The sequence below is a fragment of the Apus apus genome, chromosome 3, assembly GCF_020740795.1.
Source record: "Apus apus isolate bApuApu2 chromosome 3, bApuApu2.pri.cur, whole genome shotgun sequence".
NCBI classification, from domain to species: Eukaryota; Metazoa; Chordata; class Aves; order Apodiformes; family Apodidae; genus Apus; species Apus apus.
The window spans coordinates 89,738,541-89,762,988 of NC_067284.1; the positions used below are offsets into that span (position 1 = coordinate 89,738,541).

Here is a 24,448-nt window from a genome sequence, read left to right on the forward strand (position 1 = left end):
CCAAAGTTGAACAAAAATGTCCACACAAGGGACTATACCTATTGACTTAAAAATTAGTTAAATACACATTTCAAAAACAGCAGATTTCCTGCACAAGTTCCTGAGTGCTAAGAGTTTAGACAGTAAGAAATTTAAAATATTTGCATGGCAGATTCGAAATACTATCTTGAATGCAAGAAATAAAGCCTACTAAATTTCAGACAAGATGTGTACTTACAGCAGGAAGAGCAACAGTAAACATTTTTGGTAAAGGAAGTTTCAGCAAGTAATGTGCCAGACAAGAAAGCTCTTTCAAACTAATGTGTTAGTGTTACCACATACCGTAGTGCAGTTCTGTTCTCAGAAAGAAGGTTGGCCAGCGAAACTGCCCTGGCCAAGGGTTTCAAGTTTCTCCAACTCCCTGTAATTCTTCTTTCTGAGTTCTTACATATGCATGCTCTCAGCATCTCCCATTGCTGTCAATTCTACAGCTCAGGGTTGCTTTTGTTGTGATGTGGCAGGGAAAAAAGCATTACGGTTTTGCCCTTTTTTTTTTTAATGAAGAAAAAACAAAACCCCACCACTTTATAATTTGTATTTCAGGCTTGCAGGATAAACCTCAGAGGCTCACATCCTAAAAAGTAGATTTTTGTCATTTTTCTCAGCCTTTAAACAGTATGAGTGAACAACTGAAGCCAACAACATCCCTGAACTCATCAGCAGCAATAGTCACAGATAACCTAGGCATTATCAGCTATTCAAAGAGCTGTTCTCTCCCTTCAGTCCATCCAGTCAACTTCTATTACTGTGAGATTCATCTCCATTTACTGGTTCATTTACAGGACTTGAAGACAAAAACAAATGCTGATTGCCACATTTACAGTCACAAGCTACTGAAGTGCATCCTCTGCCATACTGTGCAGTATCTCATCTTCAGTCTATAGAACAGTCATACAGCCAGCATTGGTCAGCAGCTATGGAAAAGTGGAAAAACTGGACATACTTCCAATAGTCAACTTAAGTGAATTTATGCAATAGCACAGGGCATCAACCTGAAGTTTAGCAGGTTTTTCTGCAAGAATACAAACAGCCAATGTTTTGACAGAGTAGGCTTATACAGGAGTTACTTCTATAATAAATACAAGTATCCTGATAAGCCTTGGTCCTAATAGACAGTCTGGACCCTACAATACTAGTACCTCTTTTTCACACTTTGAGATAAAGACTTAAGAAACTTTAAGATTTTTTTTTCAAGTGAGATGCAATAGATTTCAACCTTTCTGCTCAATGGTCAGGTGTTTCTGCAGAGCTTGTCCATGCTTATCAGATCAGCACTCCCTATAGACCTTTTCTGCTCTCTGGAATTATGCATTAATGAAATGGAAGTCTGAATTCATCAAAGAGTTGAGAACTGAAGGCATAAGTTTGAACAGAGTTCTTTAAAACTCAGTATTGGACTCAACTGTAATGAAAAGGTGAGCAACACCAACAGATACATAGCACTTTTATGGCAGTCTAGAAAATAAAATGAGGGAATAGATGCTAAAATGCTAAGAAAAGGTATTTTGGTAGACATGTCACTATGAAGAAGAATGTGGCTTTGTATTCTTGTCTATTGGGCAAAACTGGGATATATCTGCACATTACTCTGAACTCTAGGGAGAATCCAAGATCCATAATGATTTGTAGGTCATCAATTTCAAATGCTACAGGTAAAACTGAAGAAGACTTTTCTGTCTAATGTGGCTAAATCTCTTTCACATACACTGGTGTTATGACAACAGAATAAACCAGACAGTGGAAAGGATGCTATGGAACACCACAGAGCAGAAAGTGGGGTCACTTGACCAGTGGTCCAAATACTATTTCACATAAAAATCATAATGGATTTCATCCACTGCATCAACGTGGTGAAACGCTGAAAAGCACAGCTAAGTCCATGCCATTTACCCAATTAACTTTTCAACTAAATTCAGCAAGCAGATGGATCAAAGAACATTTTTCTTTCTACTGCAACACTGCTTGTAAACCATCACATGAAATTTAGTTGCTAACCTTAGCTGGAAGGCTGAACTCTTTGAATGGTAGCCCATTCATGAACTATTTGATATTTGTCCACAGATAGAATAATTAAATGGCAGCTTACAAGACAGAAAACTACTTCACAGAAGTAGTCCATTGGGAAAAACTAAGACAGGCAAGACAGCCTTTCATTTGTCAAAAAGAAACAAAAGATTTACAGCCAGTAATGTTTTTAGTGACTAATGAGAGAACAGTATTAAACATGGCGTTACCTTCATAAGCGTGATAGCTGTAGTAGGCAAAGTGATTCCTTCTCCCTGGGGTTAGAAACACATGCAGAGGACCCAGGTGAAGGCAGCACCAGCAGGACAGATACCATGCAGAACATGCGGAAGAGGGCAGGAAAAGAAAAGACAGGAAAGGGTGAAACTGCAGCCAGACACCACTTATTCAATTTATAAGGATGAAGTGCATTAAACTCTTTCAACTTTAGGAACTGTATAGAATATAAAGACATCAGTACTACAAAGCTATTGAATGAAACAATCCTCACTGTTTAGAAAAGCGACAACAAGCTGTTAGAAGAAAAACATGAACAAAAGGTCAGTCCCACAGGCAAAGTGTACACAGCATTGCCACCTGTGGCATTTCAGATTGTTTTTCCTCTCAGTTAATGGATGTCTTGCTTCACTGCCCAAGCACAATGTTTTAATACTAAGGCAACCAGGCTCCATGGAGAGAAAGAGTTTAGAGCACACACACACAAAATACTGAAATTACTATTAAAAGAACAAAAATATTATGAAAATCAAACCTCAGCATATAGAACACAATATAAAATACACGTAATATATTCTGCGTACTGCTAATTTCATCTGTTTTCATCAAATCACTAAAAAACAGCACACACTACTTGACTATGAATTTAACCTTTTGTTTGCAGTTCTGGTTAAAGATTTCAGCATCAATTTCCAACCTCACTTCCCAAAAAATAAAGAACCAGACTTCAAATTTTAAAACACTTGTTTGGATACCTGAGCACACCTAAGTTACACTTAATAGGAAAAAGAGCTGAAAATAACTAGATCAACAAAAACTGAAATCTGTATCTGGATCTTTAAACAGGAAGAAAACAGAAATTAAGAGCAGAAGCTGTATGTGTTGTATCAGCTGTTATGCTATTAAAAAAACCCCACAAACAACAACAAAAAACCCAAACCACAAAACAACAAGCCCCCCTGGCTGTTCCTAGGTCATAACATTATTTGTAAATTAGAATGCAGCCCAGAACATTGTAATTATAACAAAATAAAACTCGACCTTGCTAGAGATTTGAAAGCTCCACAGAGACTGAAAAAAGTTTAGCAAGTAAGTTTTATGTAAAAATTCATGTTATTGTCCTTCTAAAATGTATTCTTCATGTATGGCACTTTCAAATATATCTTACTAGATATGCCACAGTATACTTCCAAATATAAATCAAAACAGATTTAAGCAGTGCTTTTCTGGTTCCCCCTCCAAACGACAATAAAACACAATAAACTATTTTACTTACTATGAAGTTTTAAACTTCAAAATCCAAAGGAAGCTGAAGATTGAGTAACTTTTTTTCTTTTGAAAAACCCAAAACTTCCTATTTCAAAAGGTGCTATTAGAGACAAAGTCTTAGTCAATAATTCCTCCTCCCCCCCTTTTTTTTTTTTACTCCAGACTTTTGCTACTGCAATTCTGGGATTATAGCAATATGCAGCTCTACTTCTAGATAGACCCAATTCAGAATCTGCCACAAGAACAACTGGTGTGTCATCCTCTTACACTGCCAATGGAACTCCCTGTGCTTCCAACAAGAGTCTTATTTTTAGAAAATAAATTGCTATGTAATATATTTTAGATTATTAGATAACCAGTATTCTTACCTGGGCTTAATTCTACCAGATATGGTAGTTTCTCAGGAGGAAGGCAAGAGCCATAGCCAGACCCATCAACTCTTTCCTTCCCCTTTAACAGCTTTCCATCAGTTATTTTCTTGGACTTCTTTGGGATATAATCAGGAGGCCGCCTTTTCAACTGAAAGACTAGTATTCCTAAAACACAATATTATACATCCTTTGAGTCTCAACATCAGTGAACAAGCACATATCCAACTTCTATTAATCTGTAAAAGCGTTCCACAGGGTTATGTTCAGCTTACTAAATTCCTGAAAATTCTTTATGTAGTTATTTTAAATTAAAAGCTATTTAAAAGATTAACAGCATACTTCTCCACAGTGGAAAATTTAGAAGCTTTAGGATAAAATGCAAAAACCCTTCAACAGACTAAAGATGTATTATACAAACAGTGCTGACTGAAATAGTAAATAACTATAAAAGCATTTAGTACTAGAAGTGCCGGAAAACAAAACATTTTGAAACATATGTTCCGATTTGTTACTTTACAGGGTGGCCACACCACGGCTTACAACACAAAAATCTCTTAAAAGCTTTTTAGACATACCTTTATCACTAGGCCACTCTCTGAATATCTGCAGTGGGCACTCATCATCATCAAGAATAGATTCTTTAGCACCTTTATCATCAGAGTGCTGAGCACCAGGAGGCAGCATGACCTAGAAGAGAACCATTATCAGTTTTCAGAGCTGTTAGGGACAATTAAAACAGAGAATTCAGGGGTATATCTTCCCATTTGTTTGTTTATAACAAGAGATAAATAAAAAGAATTCATTAACTTTAAATGTATTTTGCTTCCCAAGACTCTCTTGCCTCTTGTTACAATTAAATCACACTTCCCAGAACACTAGATATATTTAAAAAGCAAAGGAAAGCAAGTTATACTTAAGGTAGACAACACCATCTTCCAGTAAACAAATCTATTCCAATTTCTCAACTGTCAAGAAAAAAAAAAAAAGTATCTGTGGAGATGATAGTTAAAAAAATAAAACTGAAGTTTCTTACATTATCTCACAGTAGAACCAGCCTCTCATTTTGCTAATCACATTCCACTAACACAACATACAAGTATATTTAGAAACAGCAAGACAAGCTGCCAAGAAGAATGTTGTGATATCTCCTGAATCCTTTCCTTGCCCAGCCTGAGCATTTCATACAACTGCTTCATGCAGTCTAACCTCAATGAAAAACCAAACAAAGTAAACTTTGGGAACACAACCACGGTGTTCACAGTCTTTATAACTACATCCTCACAAGGCAGAGAAAGGGGGAAATCTCAGTTTGTGAGTTCTGACTCTAAAGGAGACATAGCCAGTGATTTCATGCACATTTGCATTACTGTTCCCCACCAGCAATCCAGCATAAAAAGCAATGACAGGCAATGTTAAGAGTGCATGAGTACCTTCTAAGTTAAACAGATCTTTCAAAGCTTAATAAAATAATAAAGTCAGATAAATTTGACTTTCTCGTTTGTGATCCTAACAATGTTATTTAAATTCAGAGACAGTTCTATTTTAAACAAACTACTCAAAATTATTCCCATTCCTGAACTATGACCCACATAACACCTTCTGAAGTAACACAGCTATTGGCTACTGCACCCTACTACCCTGCAGCCCTCAAAGAGGCTTTCCACTCTTATTTGTTGCCTCCTTTCCACACTCATTTCAGCATTAACTAAGTTCTCACAGATCCACCTCAAACATCCTTTCATCTTCTTCCAAGCAGGAAACAAGTATGTTTAAGATCAAAAGTTGGTAACCGAGTCACTGGCCTTTCCCTAAAACATTTTCTATGCAAAACCTGGCTAAACATAGGACTAAATAAATTATCTTTAATTAGATTTTCAAATAGATGTATTATAGAACGAGGAAAACATTAAAATGTATAAACCAAAGAGAAACAGACACACGTCTACACTCAAATCTTATCTTTCCAAACCACTCTTTTCTATTTCACATCGCAGATTTTAAAATCAATTATACCTACAGAATAATTTTGATTAGCTAATTAAAATGTTTCAAGCCCTGTTCAACAAGCAATAATTTTTAAATGCCAGAGTCCAGAGGATGGACAGTAACTAGTCGCAACACAAGAACTATGTGCTTCCGTATGTGTAACGGGGGCTGACCACTAGACTGGGAAGTGAACAAAAGTGACTACACCAAATGCAGTGAAGTTAGAGGACAGATGAGATATAAGTACATAGGTCTTAATACTTTGCCCAGATATTACTTCTACCTTGGATAAGCATCTCTACTTGGCACTAGGCTCAATGGCAGCAACAGTAAACTACCAAGTTAGCAAAGTGGGGTCACAAAAGCACTAATTCCCTCACCCTTCCAACCAGTTGCCATTCCTCCTACATACCTCACTTAAAAAAAGGTGTGTGACCTAGCGTGCGGAAAGACAGAAAATACCCCAACTGGGCAGAACAGGAGGCTTCTAATCATCATGAGGCCATTTTACAAAACATGTCTATGTTTTAGACAACTACTGCCTCAGTGTCACTCACAAAACTGACATTTCTGTATTTCAGAATAATGGAAAAATATGGGGAAAAACTATTACTGGGTGAAAACTTTATTTAAATTTGAAAAATAGGAGATGCAGCTAAATATCCTTGCATGAATTTTAACCCATACAGAATGCTGAGATCAGCCACAGACATCTTCCTTGATTTTTGCAGCAGCATAGGAAATAGACATGGGTAAAACCAGCTTAAGATCACAAGCCTTGGAAGCAGGTTGTCAACTGACAACCTGTGACCTGAAATAAATTTAAAAATATGTAATGCCTCACATCTGTAATGTCTATTTCTTAAAATCCAACAAAACAAACCCCAAATCCTAACCATCATAAACTGCATATTTTTGCTTGGCATTGCAAAAACTTATTTATGCCTTATCCTCAAGTAAACAATAAGAGCATGCTAAATCAGAAAATAATGAAGATTATACTTCTAGAATTAAAGAAATTTGCTGCATGCCTCAAGTCCTATGCACTAAGTGAATATGCACAGGTACCTTGGAAGATTTATTAATTTGGTATCTGGAGGGATGTGCAATGAACCTGGCATTATTCAGGAAACTTAAACCACGAGAACTGAAACAAACAAAACCTATATTGGAACAAACTTGTTATTTACTTCATGACATAGGAAAGGTCTTGAAAACATGCCCAAAAGTGTGCATAAAGGTACAGTTCAATACACCACAAAGGAGGGTATGCAAGCAAGGAACGAACAGGAACTTGACATTTACAACAAAAATTGTCCATGGTGTTAAGAAAAATTCTTAACTTCATAGAATATTTGGCAAAAAGTACATTCTGAAGTTAGGCTAAAAATACTCAGCTTTATTAAAAAACAAAGGGTTACCACGTTGAAATCCAAGCACTGTATCAGTAGAGGCACTAAGAAAGTAGATTTTAGCCAACTACGATGACTTAGGGGAGCAAAACAGTAAGGTTTTCTACACTTAAAGGTATAAAAAAAAAGAAGACCACTCCCATATTTCAAGTGTAAACATAAGCATACAACTTATGTCAAATATATTGAGAAGATGCATTGCTCAGAGAAAAGACAAAATCTCTTCCAGAAGTGCTTTCCAGAAAACTCATTTAAATCAATTTGCTTCACAGCAAAAACTCTGCTAATCTTTCCCAAGATCAAAGCAACATTCCTCAGACTGTTTTCTACATTAAATACCCCTACAGAAGATCAGAGAAAAAGGGGAGGGAGAATATCAACTCCACAACTGTGACTTGCAATAATTTCCCTAGTAGGTGTGCAATCAGTTCAATAAAGTCCCTAAAACAAACATTTTGTAATGTATCATAACATCTTCTAACTTGGAATTAAACAGACTGATGCAAAACCACCTTTCAAATTCAGTCGCAACATCTCTGCTGTATCCCCCAATTCTCACAAACCAGCAGAAAAAATGAGTGTGTCAGGTCAGCCACCTGTTTAGTAAGATCAATGACTGATAATCATTAATTTCATTCACAAAATCTACAATATGAAGGTAACTAATAATAAAAACTACACATAAAAATACTTCACAGCCAAAACTGAGGATTGAATTTTAATATGCTATGTCTTAAAAAAAGCCCTATTGCTTACAGAATTATTCCCCTCTATAATATAAACCTATATGAAATTTTATGAATCTAAGTAAAATTAATTTTTCACAGTTGGGACCACGATTACAGGTTAATGAAGACAAAAGATAAAATTTAATTGCATTTAAAATATGTTTAGAACTAAGACAAAACTCTAGCATTAGTTCACTGCAATGAGACTACAAAAGCACTACTCCTGTATGCTTTTGTGCATACAATTAATGCCTTATTACTAATTAGCACAACATTATAGCACGTCAATTCCCAGCTAATTATACCATGAGAGTCTAGAAGCCCAGCAAAAGTAGACACTAAGGTTACTCAAAGATACCATAAAAAAACATTAGAAAGCAACTTTTAAGACACATTCACATCCTTTAAGCAGCTAGAAAGTGCAGGGAATAGCAAATAATATAAGCTTCCTTACTGTTTTCCAGTGGCACATTAAGCACTGGAGAAGGGGTGGGAGAACAGAACACAGTATAATGAGACAAAGATTTCTCCCTTTCACCATTTTAAGCAGCAATAAATCCAAGTTCATTTGACAAACAATAGTCAGATGTAATCAAAGTTTGGACTAGTAGTTTATACATCTGAGAACCATAAGCACACTAAGTGGTATAAAAAGTTTTAAAGCTACTGCAAAAACCAAAAAAATCAAATACAAAGCATGAGAAGATGGTGACTTACACGAGCGATACAATAATCCTTAGGGTTTTCCTTCTCCAAACCATATTTTTCCAGTGCTTCAATAACTGCAAAGTCTGCAGTATCTGTAGTGGACAGCAGGATTGTCTTGTACGGTATATTTGGTTTTAAACTGTCTGCATAGATTCTTAGTGTCCCACCTTGGAAACAAAATGTAATTAAAATGCTACCAGAGAATAAAAAGACAGACATTGCACCATTTATTATATTTCTAACCAAATATAAGAATGAGCCCCTTCAGAAATAATTTAGTCAATCAACGAGTACAATAAGTTACATACCATCCCTGAAATAAATTTGTCCCCACCACTGGTAAAAACCTCACATGATGCTTTCCTAATTTCTCTAAGCAAGTATTTTCCCCAGTGCTTCACCATTCATAATATAACCTGAAGTTCAAATGAAACAGTGACAATGACTGGACAAAGAATCAACCTCACCCACCTTAACAGCAAGTTCGTGCTGACCTTCAAGATTCTCTCCTCTTGTTAAAAAGCCCATTTAAGATTTCCCTCACAGGTGTTTTCTATACCTCTAACTCATTTCTTCACTACTCTTCTGTGGACAGAATCACTTTAGCTTTTATCAGTACTAACACTATTTCATTCGTTCATTTAACACCAATGTTTGTATAATCACTATGAACTTTATCCCTACCTCCAAGAATGTCAAAAACTTGATCACTGTTACTCACAAGACCTTCCAGAACCCTTTGTGCAGGCCCGAACACTTGCCATCTTGTATTTGTGCCACTGACTGCATTTTTACATTCAGGTCACAGCTTGTTCTTAGGAAAATTAATGACACTTATTTCCTAAGCCTTACTCACTTTGTCAGTCTAATTCTGTCCTTCCTTCTTTCCTGGTTTAGCACTGTTAACAAGTGTATCAATATGCCCATCACTGAAAGCTCTGATTTGCACTCATCACAGAACACACTCCTATGGAATCTTACCTCTTACCTCCTTCATTCAGTTACACCATAGATACATTAGCCACAAAGTATAAAAAATGTCAAGTCAAATTTCAGGAGTTGCTGCCCTTAAAAATATCTCTTGGTAAAGAGTTTACAGTCTGCAACCTAATCAGAAGAAATCTAAGTACCTGAGTCCGGCCTGCCATCAGAACTGCGAAATTCCTGCATTCTCTTCTCTAGTTTTTGCTGTCGCCGCCGTTTCATCACCACCTCGGGATTGGATATTGTGCGAGTGAAGCTGGTCTCTGGCATATCTTTGTAAACCTCAGCTGCAAGGCGAGAATTCTCACTGCCAAGTTAGTATAAATAAAAAGGAAAAAACTGTAATTAATATCTGAAAATAATTATATATTTATCTCTTTTATAAAAGATAAAGCCAAGAAGAATCCATACACGAAGAGATTAAGTTATTGTCAGATGGTTTCTTCATGAAATTCATTTTCACAAAAATTAAACAGTTATGCTCACCTGAAATAGACAACAATCAATTAAATATTAATAGTTGCCAGTTTTGAAAAAAAAAAAAAAAGGAAAAAAAAGAAGAAATTCACATTATACCCCTAACTTTCTTCTGATTTACAGTATTACAAATCATGTGGAAGTAGAGTTAACGTGCTTTTTCTTTTGCTGATGCACATAAACACAACTCTTTTTTAATTAAAAAAAAATAATAAGATCAAGCTCAGCAATGGCACAGAATACTGGAAAGGTCTTGCTGACATCTAAAGAACACTGCTAATATATCCATGCAGAGCAGTACTACATATACTAAGTACAATCATTAATTCAAAATAGGGTAAAAAACCTTGAACACCACCGAAAAATGAAGCTGAGCAGCTAAATCCTCTATTATGTGTCAGCCAGTCAATAAATTAAAGTCCTTTAATCTCTGAAAATCTGCTATCAATTAGTAAGTTTCGTAATTTTCTTTCCGGGTATGTTAAACATCCACCATTAATTATTTATTTCTGGTGTATTACACAGAAAACCTGTAGAAACTGGTAAAGAGAAGGTTTAACTTAACACAGATCCTTCTTAGATTTCTACTTCTACATACAGTTATTCATGCCTGACTCTTGAGCTCCAGTTTTCTGTAAAAGGATTAATGCATGTTCTGCCTTGTCTCAAATGAGTAAATCGCAGATTTAGGAGCTGAAGAACCTAGAAGACTGGCCACCAAAGTACATCTCAGAGAAAAAAAACAATATCCAGATAGTCAGGTGTTAAGTCAAATGCAAACACCTATATACACTAATTTTTCTGACCAAAGGCAGAACAATCAAACGCAGGGAGAGGAATACACCCACTCTAGAGTAAATGCTCAAAAATAAACAGAGTGGGGAAAGTCCATGCCACCAAGCATGTGCCAATTTCTGTACAAGGACAAAGAGATGGAAAAAGGCTTATTCCATGGTTTGAAACCAAACCTCATTCAGAGTGAACACACAAAAGACAGCAACTGCCAGCACCTATTTTGGTTTATGATGATACTGCATCTATGCCAACTACATACTTTTGAAAGAAACAACTTACTTGGTAGAGAAATCCTTTAAAGTAAGATGCTGGTTATATGAACTGATCAAAGTTTAACATACTTACATATCATCCCCATGAAGAAGTCTATCATCTTTATCTGATGCTTGTCGCAGCGCCTCTTTTTCACGCCTCTTTTTTTCTTTTTTTTCTTTTTTTGAGAGAGTTCGTTTGAAATTTTGAATTACTCCCTCTTTTTCTTGTTTTTCAGGGCCATTACTCTGAGCCTTCTGAAATACATGAGTTTAAAACAACTCCTATCATTTTTAGTCCAATTAAAAGGTAGTATTTGTTTTCACTTTTCAGATAAATCTGATTAAGACTTAGTATCATTAACACAGAAAAAGGCTAAAAAAAAAGACTAGGCAAAACTAATTTCATATTCCAAAGCAGGTTTAAACTAGCTAAGCACCTTGTACTTAAGAAAGCAAAGAAACAGCAGAATTTACAGCCTATCTACTCGGCCTCAAAGATTAACTGAAGTCTGCAAAACAAATTTCTGCCTCGCATTAAAAATACTTCACAAAATAACACTGCAGTTAATCTTCTTCCAAGACAACTGTGTTGGAGCATCACATAAGAATAAACTACAGAAAGAAAAACATTATAAAGAACATTTTCCTCTATGGTGTATTTTTCCAAGTTGTCCTTCCAGCGTTCTCCAATTCCTGCTCCTTGCATACACAAGATACCTGTAATCCTATGCTTGTTTGCCTTCTGTAGAGAAAATAATAGATGAGAGAAAGAAGATGCAGGGGGTTTTTGCTTCTATCAGGTAGTGAAGAACACAGAGAAGGAAGACAGAAGATTACTAAATTCAATGAATAAGAATAGCAAGTCTAGTAGATGCAGTGTAATACATCATTAATTTTCTCTCTCTACCTCTTACATGGATATATTCTGCAGTCAAAAGTACAGTATAAGAATAGCTTATATACCAATACTGAAAACACTTAAAAAATTAGCAAACTAATTCCATAAGCAAAAAAAAAAATCAGTGTTAGCCCAAGACGAAAATCGTGTTCGAAGATAACCCACATAGAACAGCTTATTTTCCATGGGTATAAGCATTCAAGTTACATATATTATATATATATTTCAAAAGCCAACATCCGATATAATTCAGTGTTTAAATGGCTAATTAAAGAAAAAAAAAAAAGCTTTTATATGGCTGATGTTCACCCATCCCTCATTTTACATTTGCAGTAGGGGGACAGACAAAAAAAAAGACCAAACCACTTCCCCAGAAGGAAACAGACTCCCATCAGTTTTGTTAAGAAACAGAACATTACCTAGGGAGGCAACATTTTTTTAGTTAAATAACTTACCCTGGCATCCCCTTTAAAGGCACTGCAAGAGATAGGATTACCTTCTAGGTGTATGGCAACATCTACTATTTGAGGACATTTTTAATTTAGCATATTAGAACAAAGAAAACTGTAAGTTCTCTGAGTGTAACATACTGCAGTAGTAGACAGCTACATGGATCAAAGCATCACAAGCCATCTGAAAGATCACAAAAACGCTGTGTTGCTAAGATGCATTTTAAGTATTTAAAAAGACTTGCTCCAGATATCAAAGGTTATCAGCAGCAGTTGTTTTCAGGAATTAGAAAAGCAGAAATTATGTTTTGCTGTATAAGCAATTCCCACACATTTCAAAAATACTGTTATCACCAGCACACTCCTTAACAACTCACCTTTGGAGGCAGGGTATCATTTTCATTCTTGAGAACAAATCTTCCCTCTCTATCATCTTTGTTCCAGTTTAATTGTACAACAAGAGGCTTCTCATCTACATCTAATCTTCTTTCTTCTTCAAAAAAATGAAAAGCAGTAACAGTTACTTGGCATCTCAAGAGCACAGATACTGAGAAACAAGTTACACTCTTTAAAAAAAAAAAAAAAAAAAAGGTTTGCTGAACAGTGCACATCAGTTAGTGTTTCCCTGGTAAGTACAGTGACAAAAAGCCTGGGGAGGTAAAAATAAATGCCCCTTTTTCAGCAACCAGCCTAAGTATATTCCCTCTATCTACATGGCCTAGAAGGCCATATAAAGTAATCTTGCATACCTTCTTTGTCAGAACTGAAGCCTGGGAACACAACATTACTCAGGAGGCCACATTACATGTACAGTCAAATTGTTTCAAAATTTGTAACTCCAGGAGACTTCTGAATACTCATTTTCATTATTTTAAATTTAATCAGCCTGATTGACAATCAGCCCCAGACCTATTATTCTGGAAAGACTGCACAAAACCTAACCAGATTATTAAAAAAAAAAATCCATTATAGACATACACTAAACAAATCTTAATTTAGTGCATTTAGTGTGTTATGTCTATTTTAAGTACACTAAAATAATCTGGTTTGAAAAATTAAACAAGTTTTGCCATTTGATCTCCCTTTTAGTAGTGAGACAGTACATATGCACAGCAAGAAATTTGTCTTTGCAGTTACTTTTTATTTAATGAGAAACACTTCTATTGAATAAGGTGCCTCTCATGAGCCGTATTTCAAACATCAGAAATTTACTTTGCAAAGGAGACCATTTAATTTTGAATATAGGTATTGTGCTAATAGATTTTATAAAGAAACCTAAAGCAGAAAAAAGACATACTATTAATTGTTTAAATTAGTGATGACACATGCATTTCTCCCTAATCCCATATAATTCACATCAAGTCATCACAGAATCATAGAATGGTTAAGGTTGGAAGGGACTGTGAAGATCATCAGCTTCCAACCTCCCTGCTATGAGCAGGGACACCTCACACTAGACCAGGCTACACAAAGCCTCATCCAACCTGGCCTTAAACACCTCCAGAAGGGGGCTTCCACAACCTAACTAGGCATTCCACTCCAGTGTCTTACTACTTTCCCCATGGTGAAGAATTTCTTCCTGATGTCTAACCTAAATCTACCCTCTTTCAGTTTAAAATCATTACCCTTTGTCCTATCACTACCCTCTCTGGTGAAATTCATAGACCATAAAAAATCACACATATCCCAGTAAATTTCCAATCTCTATCTCAATTTTTTTTTGAGTCTTCAGAAGGAGAATTTAACATAGTTAAACCACTTGTGTAAGCACAGAATCACAGAATCTTAGGGGTTGGAAGGGACCTCGAAAGATCATCTAGTCCAAACCCCTGCCAAAGCAGGAAAGCATGCAAAAGAAAAAAGCACAACAAAAAGATAGTTTCTCTTTTTCCTGTCACCACCACACACACTACTACCTCTCAAGCTGAAGCTTTGTTCTGTGGTAGGAAGACACAAATGATAGCAGCATCAAAACACTATTTAGGTATCTAAGTTCCTCACAGGCAACGTGAAAGGATCTGTTTAAAAACCCCAGTGGCTTCAAACAGTACTATGTTGAACTTCCCCCAATTTAACAATAAAGGAACAGGCATTATAACACTACCTGTCAAAGGCTCACAACATGAAAGAACTGAGGATGTACTCTTAAGTGCTCCAATTAAACACTCATACCATTATAAGTTTAGGTTTTACCTTCTCTTCCTAAAAATAGCAGTTCTCTTAATGTCAACATAGGGTGTCAAGCACAGCATTTAATAGCTCATAACTTTTATAAAACTGCAGGCCTGATACAAGTACTTACATTTTTAAATACTACTCCCCAACATAACAATTAGTAACCATATACTCAGGAACAAAAAGACCCAAGTCTTGTGTAGTTGAGAACATGCGGACACACTTAAAGCTATTTTGGCTGGTGATGGATAGGAAGGTGGTGTGGATGCAGGAAGGACTTTGTGAATAAATACCAACCTCCACTGACGTGCACTTCATAAAGCGAGTATTTAGGGGATGACAACATTCGCATGTCTGGTCGAAACTTCTCTGCAAGGGTTTCTATCACATCTTGAGTGGTGGCAGTACTGGAGACACGGATACATTTTGTTGCAAAATTTCCAGCTGCTTTATCTTGAAAGTAGAATCTCATTACTCCATGAAACTCCAGATCCTGTAAAGAAATAAAAACAAAAATCTGAGTGCCAGCTCACAATTATAAGGTTCAGAGTTCTTTTGCTATTTATTACTTGCAATGTAAGACATTAAAATATGACATTAAGGGTGGTGAGACACTGGAACAGGTTGCCTAGGGAAGTTGTGGAAGCCCCATCCCTGGAAGTGTTAAAAGACCAGACTGGATGGAGCTCTGAGCAACCTGGTCTAGTGGAAGATGCCCCTGCCCATGCAGGAGGGTTGGAACAAGATGATCGTTTAAGGTCCCTTCCAATCCAAACCATTCTACAATTCTGTTCTATGATTCCATTATCACACTGGTTTTCAAAATTTTTACGACAGTAGAATTTACTAACTAGGGCACCATAAACTTGCACAAGAATATTCTGTAAAAAGAAATTAAGTACTCTATATTACTGGAAACACTTCAAACTTGAATATTTAAGTACTCAAATCAACAGCTATTGCCAGGTTTACCTGAAGAAGAATTAATAAAACTTTTTTTTTTGTTTTAAACCCAGGAACACATTTGGAGATTGGTTTCAATGTATTTTGTTACCCAGAACATGCCCTTGTATCCCATGTCTGTAAGAGCGCAGGCTAAATATGCTCAAGGAACAGCAACATGTCTCAAAGAGAGTTTTCTATCAAAGCAGCCCTGAGCAATGGCTTTTCTCTCCTCTTTCTCCTTCTTCAGGCAGTCCTCACGCTCATCTTGGCTTCTGTTTGTCCCAGAAACAGCCTGTTCAGGAAGCTAAACAATATGTTTTATTTTGTATTTTCAGAAGAGTTAGTCTTTGGTACAGCTCCCTAAATACTCCTGAAGAAAAGCTCCAGTACCAACCAGTAAAAGGGAGGGGAAAAAAGGGACTGCAACTGTGGCTCCACCACAGTTGCAACATCTATCTGTTCAAACTATTAGAAATTCATATAAAGAATTTTCCTTGGCCATCAGACTCCTGTTCTCCACTCCACCCTACCAAACTGCAGGATGACACTGGCTGCTCATGCAAGTCCACTACCGGTCTGAACACCCAACTCCACATTCAAACTTTTAGTTCCTCAGTGGTCTCCACTTGGCTAACTCCTGTCCCTTGCCTAAATCCCAGCACTCATGGGGGGCCTGCATTCAGGTGGAATCAAGAAGATTCAAGTGCCATAGTTGACATTGCCAAGTTTACTGTACAGTTTAATAATCACTGCTCCTGTCTTCACTTTCCAGAGGCTTTGAAATAGATATATTCTTTGGTGTCGGGTGCAGTGGTAGATTTCATCCCTCTTCAGTACTACACCTGATCACACAAAACACATCACAACATTTCTCTGAACCGCAAAGAATCCGAGGTATTTATTGAAGTTATTCTATCATTCAAAAGACCTTCATAAAAACAAAAACACCAACAAAAACAAAAACAACACACCACCAAAAAAAACAAAACAAAACAACATCACAAAAAAACCCCACAAACCCGGAGTAAAATGTTATAAACTACAGGAAGACAAATATCTCAACATCTCAACCACATAGATATACACAGAAGCACCCAAGGCATTTTCAAGCCTACACCAATACAGCAATCAAATGCAAACACACCATGGACCTGGAAAATGGATGATTTCACTTAATTCTCTGTTCTTATCTCAACAATGTATAGAATTAATCTTTCTGAGCCTAAAATGCCTGTTCCCACAGAACTATTTCTTGCAATCCCAAACTAGTGTTTCTTTATACAAGGAGTTACAGGTTCCACATGCCTTGCCTCAACTTAACTGCTACCTTCACATCCATTCTAGACTTACCTACAAATATTCAAAGGTGGGAGTTAATTCTTCCACCCTGAATATTTTTGTAACAGCTACTACTTGCACCTGAAAAGCATCCTATCCACTTCATTTCTTGTCTCTAATTATCTGTCTATAATTATTAACTAGTTATCTATACAAGGACTTTATCCCTATCATGCAGAGAACTGAACGACTTCTGGAAATCCCACCTACCGTAGCAAATTGAAACTACCTTACATGTATTCTTGCTAACTCCTTCAGTTAACTCTAAAAGTTTTAAGGCACTAATTCTTTTCACTAAGCTCTGTTGACCTTTCCACAATCTATTATAATTACCACGTGTCCATGAACTCTGTACATTACTGTAGTTTCTAATCAGCAGAGAAAACATCCTGAGTAAACATACTTTTAATACTGGCCTCACACTGCATTTATATCCAACAGCCTAAAGATGTCTAGCTAAAGCAGTCATTATGTACCAGTTAGTAAAATTACTGCATTGCTCACTTTCTATAGTTACTTGAACATTTTCTGGTTCTAGCAATTTGCTTTCATGTTGTCCATTTGTTCTCTAAACTCTTAACAAAAGCTGATTTGAGAGAGAGTTTTACCTATAAAAGGTCCTTGGCAGGGCAAGCTATCCAAGATGTTCAACAATAAATACAGACGCAAAGCAAAGGTTTTCTCCTGTCACCCTACCTTCTGAAAGTTCTCTTCATAAAGTTATGATCTTTTGTCACGTTTGCCATACATGTCGAAAGACAGGTTTTTCAAAAATTATTCCTTAAATCCTTTTGTTCTATCTTATGCTTTTATATTCTACTTGTCCAATTTTATATCCTTACAATTTTCCTCATGTAGCTATTACTTCACCTTTCTAGTAACGAACTTTGTCTGATGCTCAGCCATGCCAGCTTCCTTTCACACTTCCCTTGGTAGCTGGCATGCTTTTTGTCTATACCTCCAGTGTGGCATCTTTAATTCTTGGCAGATGGAAAGTACCTTGCTACTATTTGCCTCTTTTAGCTTTAACAAGCCTCCTTAGCCTAACTATCCCGTATTTCCAATCCAGCTGGAAAACTCTGCAGTTCCCACAAGGAAATTTAATCTAAACATATTATAATCTCGAGTACAAAGAGCATTCTTACAGGTAACATTGTGAGCCACATCCCACACACTTTCGGACCAATTTAAAAACTCCTTAACCATGATGCTTCACAAAACACCCACAGCTATTTTTATGTCCCAACTTAGGATTCTGATCCACTTTTTTGGTGTCTACAGAAGACAACACATGAGCTTTCTGCAGAAGCATCATGCAGCATAATCACCTGTTATAATATTTTTTTTACTCCACACCAGATTTTCCCCACCACCATCTCAAGGTACTGCTGAAGCAAGAATTAAGAGAAACAATGAGCACGCTGCAAATCTCCTTTTTCAGAAGTATTGTGAGATATCCTATACACAGATAAGGCTGCAGTTGATTATCTTGTTCTAAGGAGAGATTATTTTATGGAGAACACATTCCATTGCCCATTAGCCATACTTTTAATCCTACAGATGCTATTAATTCTCTACAACAACATAGTAGTCCTGGCAGAGATTCAAGAGTAAAAGAGTGCAACACAGTTCTACTCAGAGATCCAGAAAACAGTTCAAGAAGCTCCTTAAACTACTGGGGTGGGTGTTTTTTTATTATTATTGTTATTGCTAAAACTTATTTCTACAAAGCAGAGAGGTGGTAAGATTACATTGCAAATACTCAAGATACGATACTACTATAAAGCAAGTTTTGTTTTCCTTTTAGAAAAGAATGTTCCTCTGAAAAACTGTCTTGAGCTCTGTTTCACTGCTTTGACAATCAAGACATGAAAACAACTGGATGTGTTGACCACTGGCTGTCCATTTCCCCTCATTCTCTTCTCTGGAGGCTTGCTGTGCTATATCCCCACAGTTCATGGCCCACCCATCTCAATTTTCCTAAGTTTTCCATTAAAATAAAAACATACTTTAAAAAAAATAGACAGCACAACTGCATTACAACACTACCTCTTTCCAGGGTAAAGTCCTAGTTAGTTTCATGTTTCTTTTGCAGTAAGTTCCAAACTGTTCCTTTGGGCATTGCTGGAGTATTACAGTATTTAAATAAAAGTGTTCAGTGATACAGAAGTCACATTTCAAAAAATTAAGGAAATGTATATCATGTTTGTGTGTGTATATACACACACATTTCACTTTCTGGACATGTGCTTAGCAGATCAGTAACAACACAAACATAGAGACAAGATGCCACCATCCACATCAAGGCAACAATACTTAAATTTCCACTCTCCACTTTAACTCTGCATTAAAGCATTTATTTTTGAGAGGTACATTTCATTCTCAAACTCACTCGTTTCTTCATCTCTTTGACAAGTCTGGTAGGTTCACTGCATTTTATAACATGCACCTGTGTCAAAAGCAGAGGCTGAAGAAATAAAAAATCACTTGCCCTAAACGAAATAGATATGCAAATATCTGTTACTGCCTAACATACACTTGCAAGTGGAAAAATCTCCCAAAAACAGTTATAAGTCTCTTAAAACCATCTTTCTCTATAGACAAAAACTGTCATTTATAAATTACCAAAAAATAAGTAAAACTGTTCTCTGGATTTCAAAAATGAGCCATTACATAAGTGTATGAAAGCTCTTTGAAGTTCCTCTCAGGAGTTTATATGCATCACAGGCAATTTTAGTATTCTCATTTAATCACACTTTAGATATTTTATGTGTACATGGTACAAGTCCATGACTGTGTATGAAGGAATGCAAGTCTTTGGCTACACAAGTACAGTCAATTTTCCCAAATGTTTCATTCTGATCATCTGACAAAAGACATTTTTTAAAGCACCCAGCACAAGGCAGCTCTTTTTAAGCCTATCAAATAAAAAAGAATGTATTCTTTAAATACAAAGCCTGTATTTTTTATCAGTATCAGAAGAACTTAAACTAGTTTCCAGAAGTATCTTCTACTCAAAAGAAGGTTCCAACTTATGTGATAAAAAATTGCCAGTTAACTACTATTTCCTTGTTTCTCGAACACAAATAAGTTGTTTCACTTCTTCATTAGGAAAAAAAAAGAAAATTACAAACATGTCTCAACTACTTAGTTATTATTTTTTTTGTGTAAAGCCAGTGACAGGCAGTGACTGTTTCAAAACCAAAAGTTCCAAAACCAAGTGTGTCCTTAGAAACAGAAAATAAAAACACACTAAAGCATCAGAACTCCACACTCGAAACAACAGCTTTCACAATCGCAAAAGACTTCAAAGTTCTATAAAATCTCATGTAAAGCTTTGATGAAACATTCTTAGAAAACATCTGTTTCCAGTGCTATCACCCTCCTCTGACATCCGCCTCGATGACCTCAGACCATCATCAACTGAAATCCATTACAAAAGCAGGAAGCAAACCAACTTTAATATCTAAGTGTCTTACAGATTACTTAATTCACACTTAAACATGAAAACACAACATACAAGTTTTCAAATCAGACACTGCCGAAGTTTTCTATGAAGTTTCAGCAAAGGGGTTACTGTTTCTCAAAACTGTTTGATTGATTTTTAAATCTAGCATCTAGTTACTTACTATCAAATAGGTGCTTCTCCTCTAAAGCAATAATCAGTAAGAATCAGGATAATCACTCATTTGAAGCTATGTAGGCAGAAGTGAAAATAATTAAGGGGCAGAGAAGAGCATCTCAAGTTTCCATCTCTCATTACAGAGGCCTGCTTGTATACACACATGAAAACTGTTAACAGTTAAAGAAGATCAAGGCTTTTAATGCTTTGGTTATTCAAGAATTCCCACAGAAAACTAGCTCTTTTTTTTCTTCCAACCAGCCCATTCTTTTTTACACAAGGAGAACATAATCAAGAAAGACTACAAAAAACAAAGAGATAAAAAGAATGTGCCGTGAGGTACAGAAAAATTCTGCAATGTGACACAATGGGATTTGTAGCAGGGAAACCTGGACTTCCTGGAGAATCAAACAAGGCTTCTGCAAACAAAGCAGTAATGTCCAGGAGCAGTAATCCATAACTATACTCATGATGAGAAAGGAAACCCCCTTCTTTAAAGTGTCAGAGGAGGTAATGAGGTAATATTATCCTAGTATGTGGGATGCAGCAACAAACAAGAACATCAGGATTGCTTTTCCCACAAGCCAAGTAAAGAATACTTTTAGGATTTTAAACGACTATCCAATCAGTATTAATCACAAAGCACTACATACTTCAATACTTCAGCATATTACAAGTTATCCATATTGTAAGCTATTCAATCTCCTGACCAAGAGAGAATATACAAGTTTCCCTTCAGAAACCCTCATCTGTAACCCCTCCAGGAGCCTATCTTTGATCTCTTTTTGCTGCACTGATAACACTGTTTGCCTTGCAAGCAGCATTCTGCATGACTACATCTAGAAAACAGCAAAAGCCAGCATTAGGAATGTCACATCTTTCTTCCTGCCCCATTCAAATTCTATGGGCAAAAACATACAGAAGACTAACTCCTAACTAAACTGTAATTACTATTCAGGTACACGTACTTGTTGCTCAGGGGTTTTGCTAATAGAATATAAATCACAATAAAACCAATCCACAGTGCAACAATTAGAATTAGAGCAAATACAGGTTGCTTTCAAATTAATTCAGATCACAATATTGATACTAAGAGGTCAGCACAACAGCAGCATTATCACTGCTAGATATTCCAAAACATTCACATAATGCCTTTGTACCTGACCTGTTGTCAGTATACAGGGTAAAATGGAATTGCTTCCTTTTCCTCTCCAAAAGCTGTAAGTATGCAAAAAATCTGTGCTAGTCTAACGAATATATGAATATTAAAAAAACAATTTCTACAATATTCTAAACCCCAAGCATATTAAATCATTAAGGGAGCAAACACCAAAATTACATAAGGGCCAGGTTTCTAGCATACCTTCCCAGCAGTGAATTCCCAACTGGAAACTAAAGTATAAACAGTGCTTTTGTACATAGACTCTATAGCCAGCTATTATAAAGGAATTCCAAATAGTCTTAAAAAAAACCAACCAAACAAACAAACAAAAAAAACCCAAAAAAACAAAAAAAAAAACCAGCTGCTATAAACTGTTTTCCATGTAGTGCAGAAAACCAATATTCTTGCTAAGCTCCAGTTTTTTCAGATACCTTCAAAAAACGCAGCTTCAATATAATCGTAGAATACCATTAAATGGTTCCAAGAGGAGAGAGGAACAATAGAGATTAAAAAAACAGCTCCTATAAAAATAATTTTCATCAGCTTTATTTCCCCTTCCAAACCTTTGACACCTGGATCAACAAAGCCTTTCCACTACAAAATGACTCACTCTGCCACAACAATTTATGCACACCATAATGTTCACAGAAACAGGACCAACAGCAGAGCTTTCCATCAATCACAGAGGGAGCATACCTAAATTAAATTCTCTCTTTATTTTCCTGAATAAAACTACATCTCAGGAATCAGTCCCACTACAATATGAAACAAATCCCAAGATCAAAAAACTGAAGAGTTACTACAAACATTTTTGTAATATAAATGTAATGCAATTAAGTCAATGCAAAATCCCCTACAGTACATGACAACTGCTACACAAAATCTTAAACTAAGGCCAGAATCCATGTCTAGAAATGTAACTAGCACATACTCTCAAAAAGCTTGAAATGCAGCTTGAATGTTCATGTGAACTTTGAATTACCACTGATGTAAATATTCTACTGTATAGATTATATGCATTCTCCCAACTTCCCGTGACCTATCTACTCATATAGCAAGACTGATTAATATAACAACTCTTGGGATGAAACAAACATCACTGTAAACCTGAGTATCTTCCTGGTGAGCTACACCTCACAATTAAAAAAGTAAACTTCAGAACAGAGCCATCTACACGAGGCAGATAAACCAGAATATTTCCTACCTAATTCCAGACCAAAAAAAAGTTAATTTCAGACTGTGCTTTGCCAAAGCCACCAGACTCAGCACGCAGTCATCAACCATGCTTCATGCTGAACACACGTTTTCATAACCTCCTACAAAATACATTGCTGTACAAGTAACATGAGGTGCCTTCAAGCAAGACTGATGACTCCAGAAGCAACTACCACTAAAAATAACAAAAAATTGACAAGGGTGCTCCTCAACAGCATTGCAGACTTAACCTTCTAACTCTAATTTTCAAACCTACTTCAAACTGATTGGATAAATTTAAACAGCACTCGCAACAGGCAACAACTGTCTGCCACCTGCAGGGTACTTTTTATTAAGCTGCAGTGGACAGCACCATTTAACCTTTCACAATTAACAAGATAAAATATAATTGCTTTTACAGAATAAAATCTACAAGAGTTAACTGAAAAACAGAAGTATTTTCAACAATTAGCACTACCAACAGTTCTACTGTAGACTGCTTAAATTCAAAACACAACAACTAAAGCTACAGGAGATTAAATCATACCTTCTGCTTAAATCAGACCCCCTTTATAAACTCTATTGATGCTGATTTAATCTGAATTTTTCATATTGTATATTGCATTAAATAATTCATTTTAAATAGTCTGATTTGGAGGAAGAGGAACATTATTACATCCACCTCATATGAAAACAGCAGGAATACCGTAAGGGGGAGAATGAAAGGTCAAGCACTGGTTTACTGGCATTGCTACCTGGCAACAACCTACAGAGCTGCAATCCCTGTATCTAAGCATCTTCAGGCATCAATCAGAACACAAAAAAGACTGCCCTTACTCACTTAAACATTAAATGTGTAGGCTCACAGTCACTTTAGAGCATCAGAAACTCTAGCTGCTGTAGAAAGCCCTTCCTCATACCAAGTCATTTATTCCCACCTCCTCCCTCATGCCAGGCACCAGCATCCTGCAGCTGTACAGTAACATGAATCAGGGTAACAAACTCAGAAGGGCTTTTTTTTCCCCCACTCCACTCAATGTAGAAGAAACTGTCAAGAGCGAGCAGTTGGATGAAACTGTCGTTCTGCTGGACCCTTGTATTAACTTGAAGGAACAACAAAACAGCAAATTCTGCCAAGCTAGCTAGGCACTTTATTCCCACTTTTGCATTAGCACATATCACACCCTGCACAGAGACTTTACAGCACTATAAGCCAGCAGGTTCTTCTTTTTGTTTTGGGCTGTGCTGGCTCAGCATGCCGCAAAGTCTGCACAGGTCAGACAAGCACCAGACCAAAGAAGGGAGCAGCAATGTAGCAGCCAGCAGCTCCTCTATCCAACCTAATATAACTGCTCTCACTTTCACACCTGCTCAACACAGCAAGGTATCATCACCATTAGA

The 24,448-nt window shown here is 36.5% G+C and overlaps 1 protein-coding gene across 22 annotated transcripts in view; it reads right to left on the minus strand.

The window, feature by feature from the left end:
* The window catches only part of AFDN (afadin, adherens junction formation factor), a 125,783-nt gene that overhangs the window by 73,656 nt on the left and 27,679 nt on the right, over positions 1 to 24,448 (minus strand). For 12 of the 22 annotated variants that reach the window (XM_051615264.1, XM_051615271.1, XM_051615253.1 and 9 more), the window contains exons 2-9: positions 15,084 to 15,279; positions 12,989 to 13,104; positions 11,356 to 11,519; positions 9,885 to 10,045; positions 8,764 to 8,921; positions 4,496 to 4,607; positions 3,918 to 4,085; positions 2,274 to 2,318 (exon numbers count right to left, since the gene is read on the minus strand). In XM_051615264.1, coding sequence (XP_051471224.1) covers positions 2,274 to 2,318; positions 3,918 to 4,085; positions 4,496 to 4,607; positions 8,764 to 8,921; positions 9,885 to 10,045; positions 11,356 to 11,519; positions 12,989 to 13,104; positions 15,084 to 15,279 — 1,120 coding nt within the window. The remainder of the gene's footprint in view (positions 1 to 2,273; positions 2,319 to 3,917; positions 4,086 to 4,495; positions 4,608 to 8,763; positions 8,922 to 9,884; positions 10,046 to 11,355; positions 11,520 to 12,988; positions 13,105 to 15,083; positions 15,280 to 24,448) is intronic. The other 10 variants (XM_051615265.1, XM_051615258.1, XM_051615263.1 and 7 more) reach the window with 3 other exon arrangements.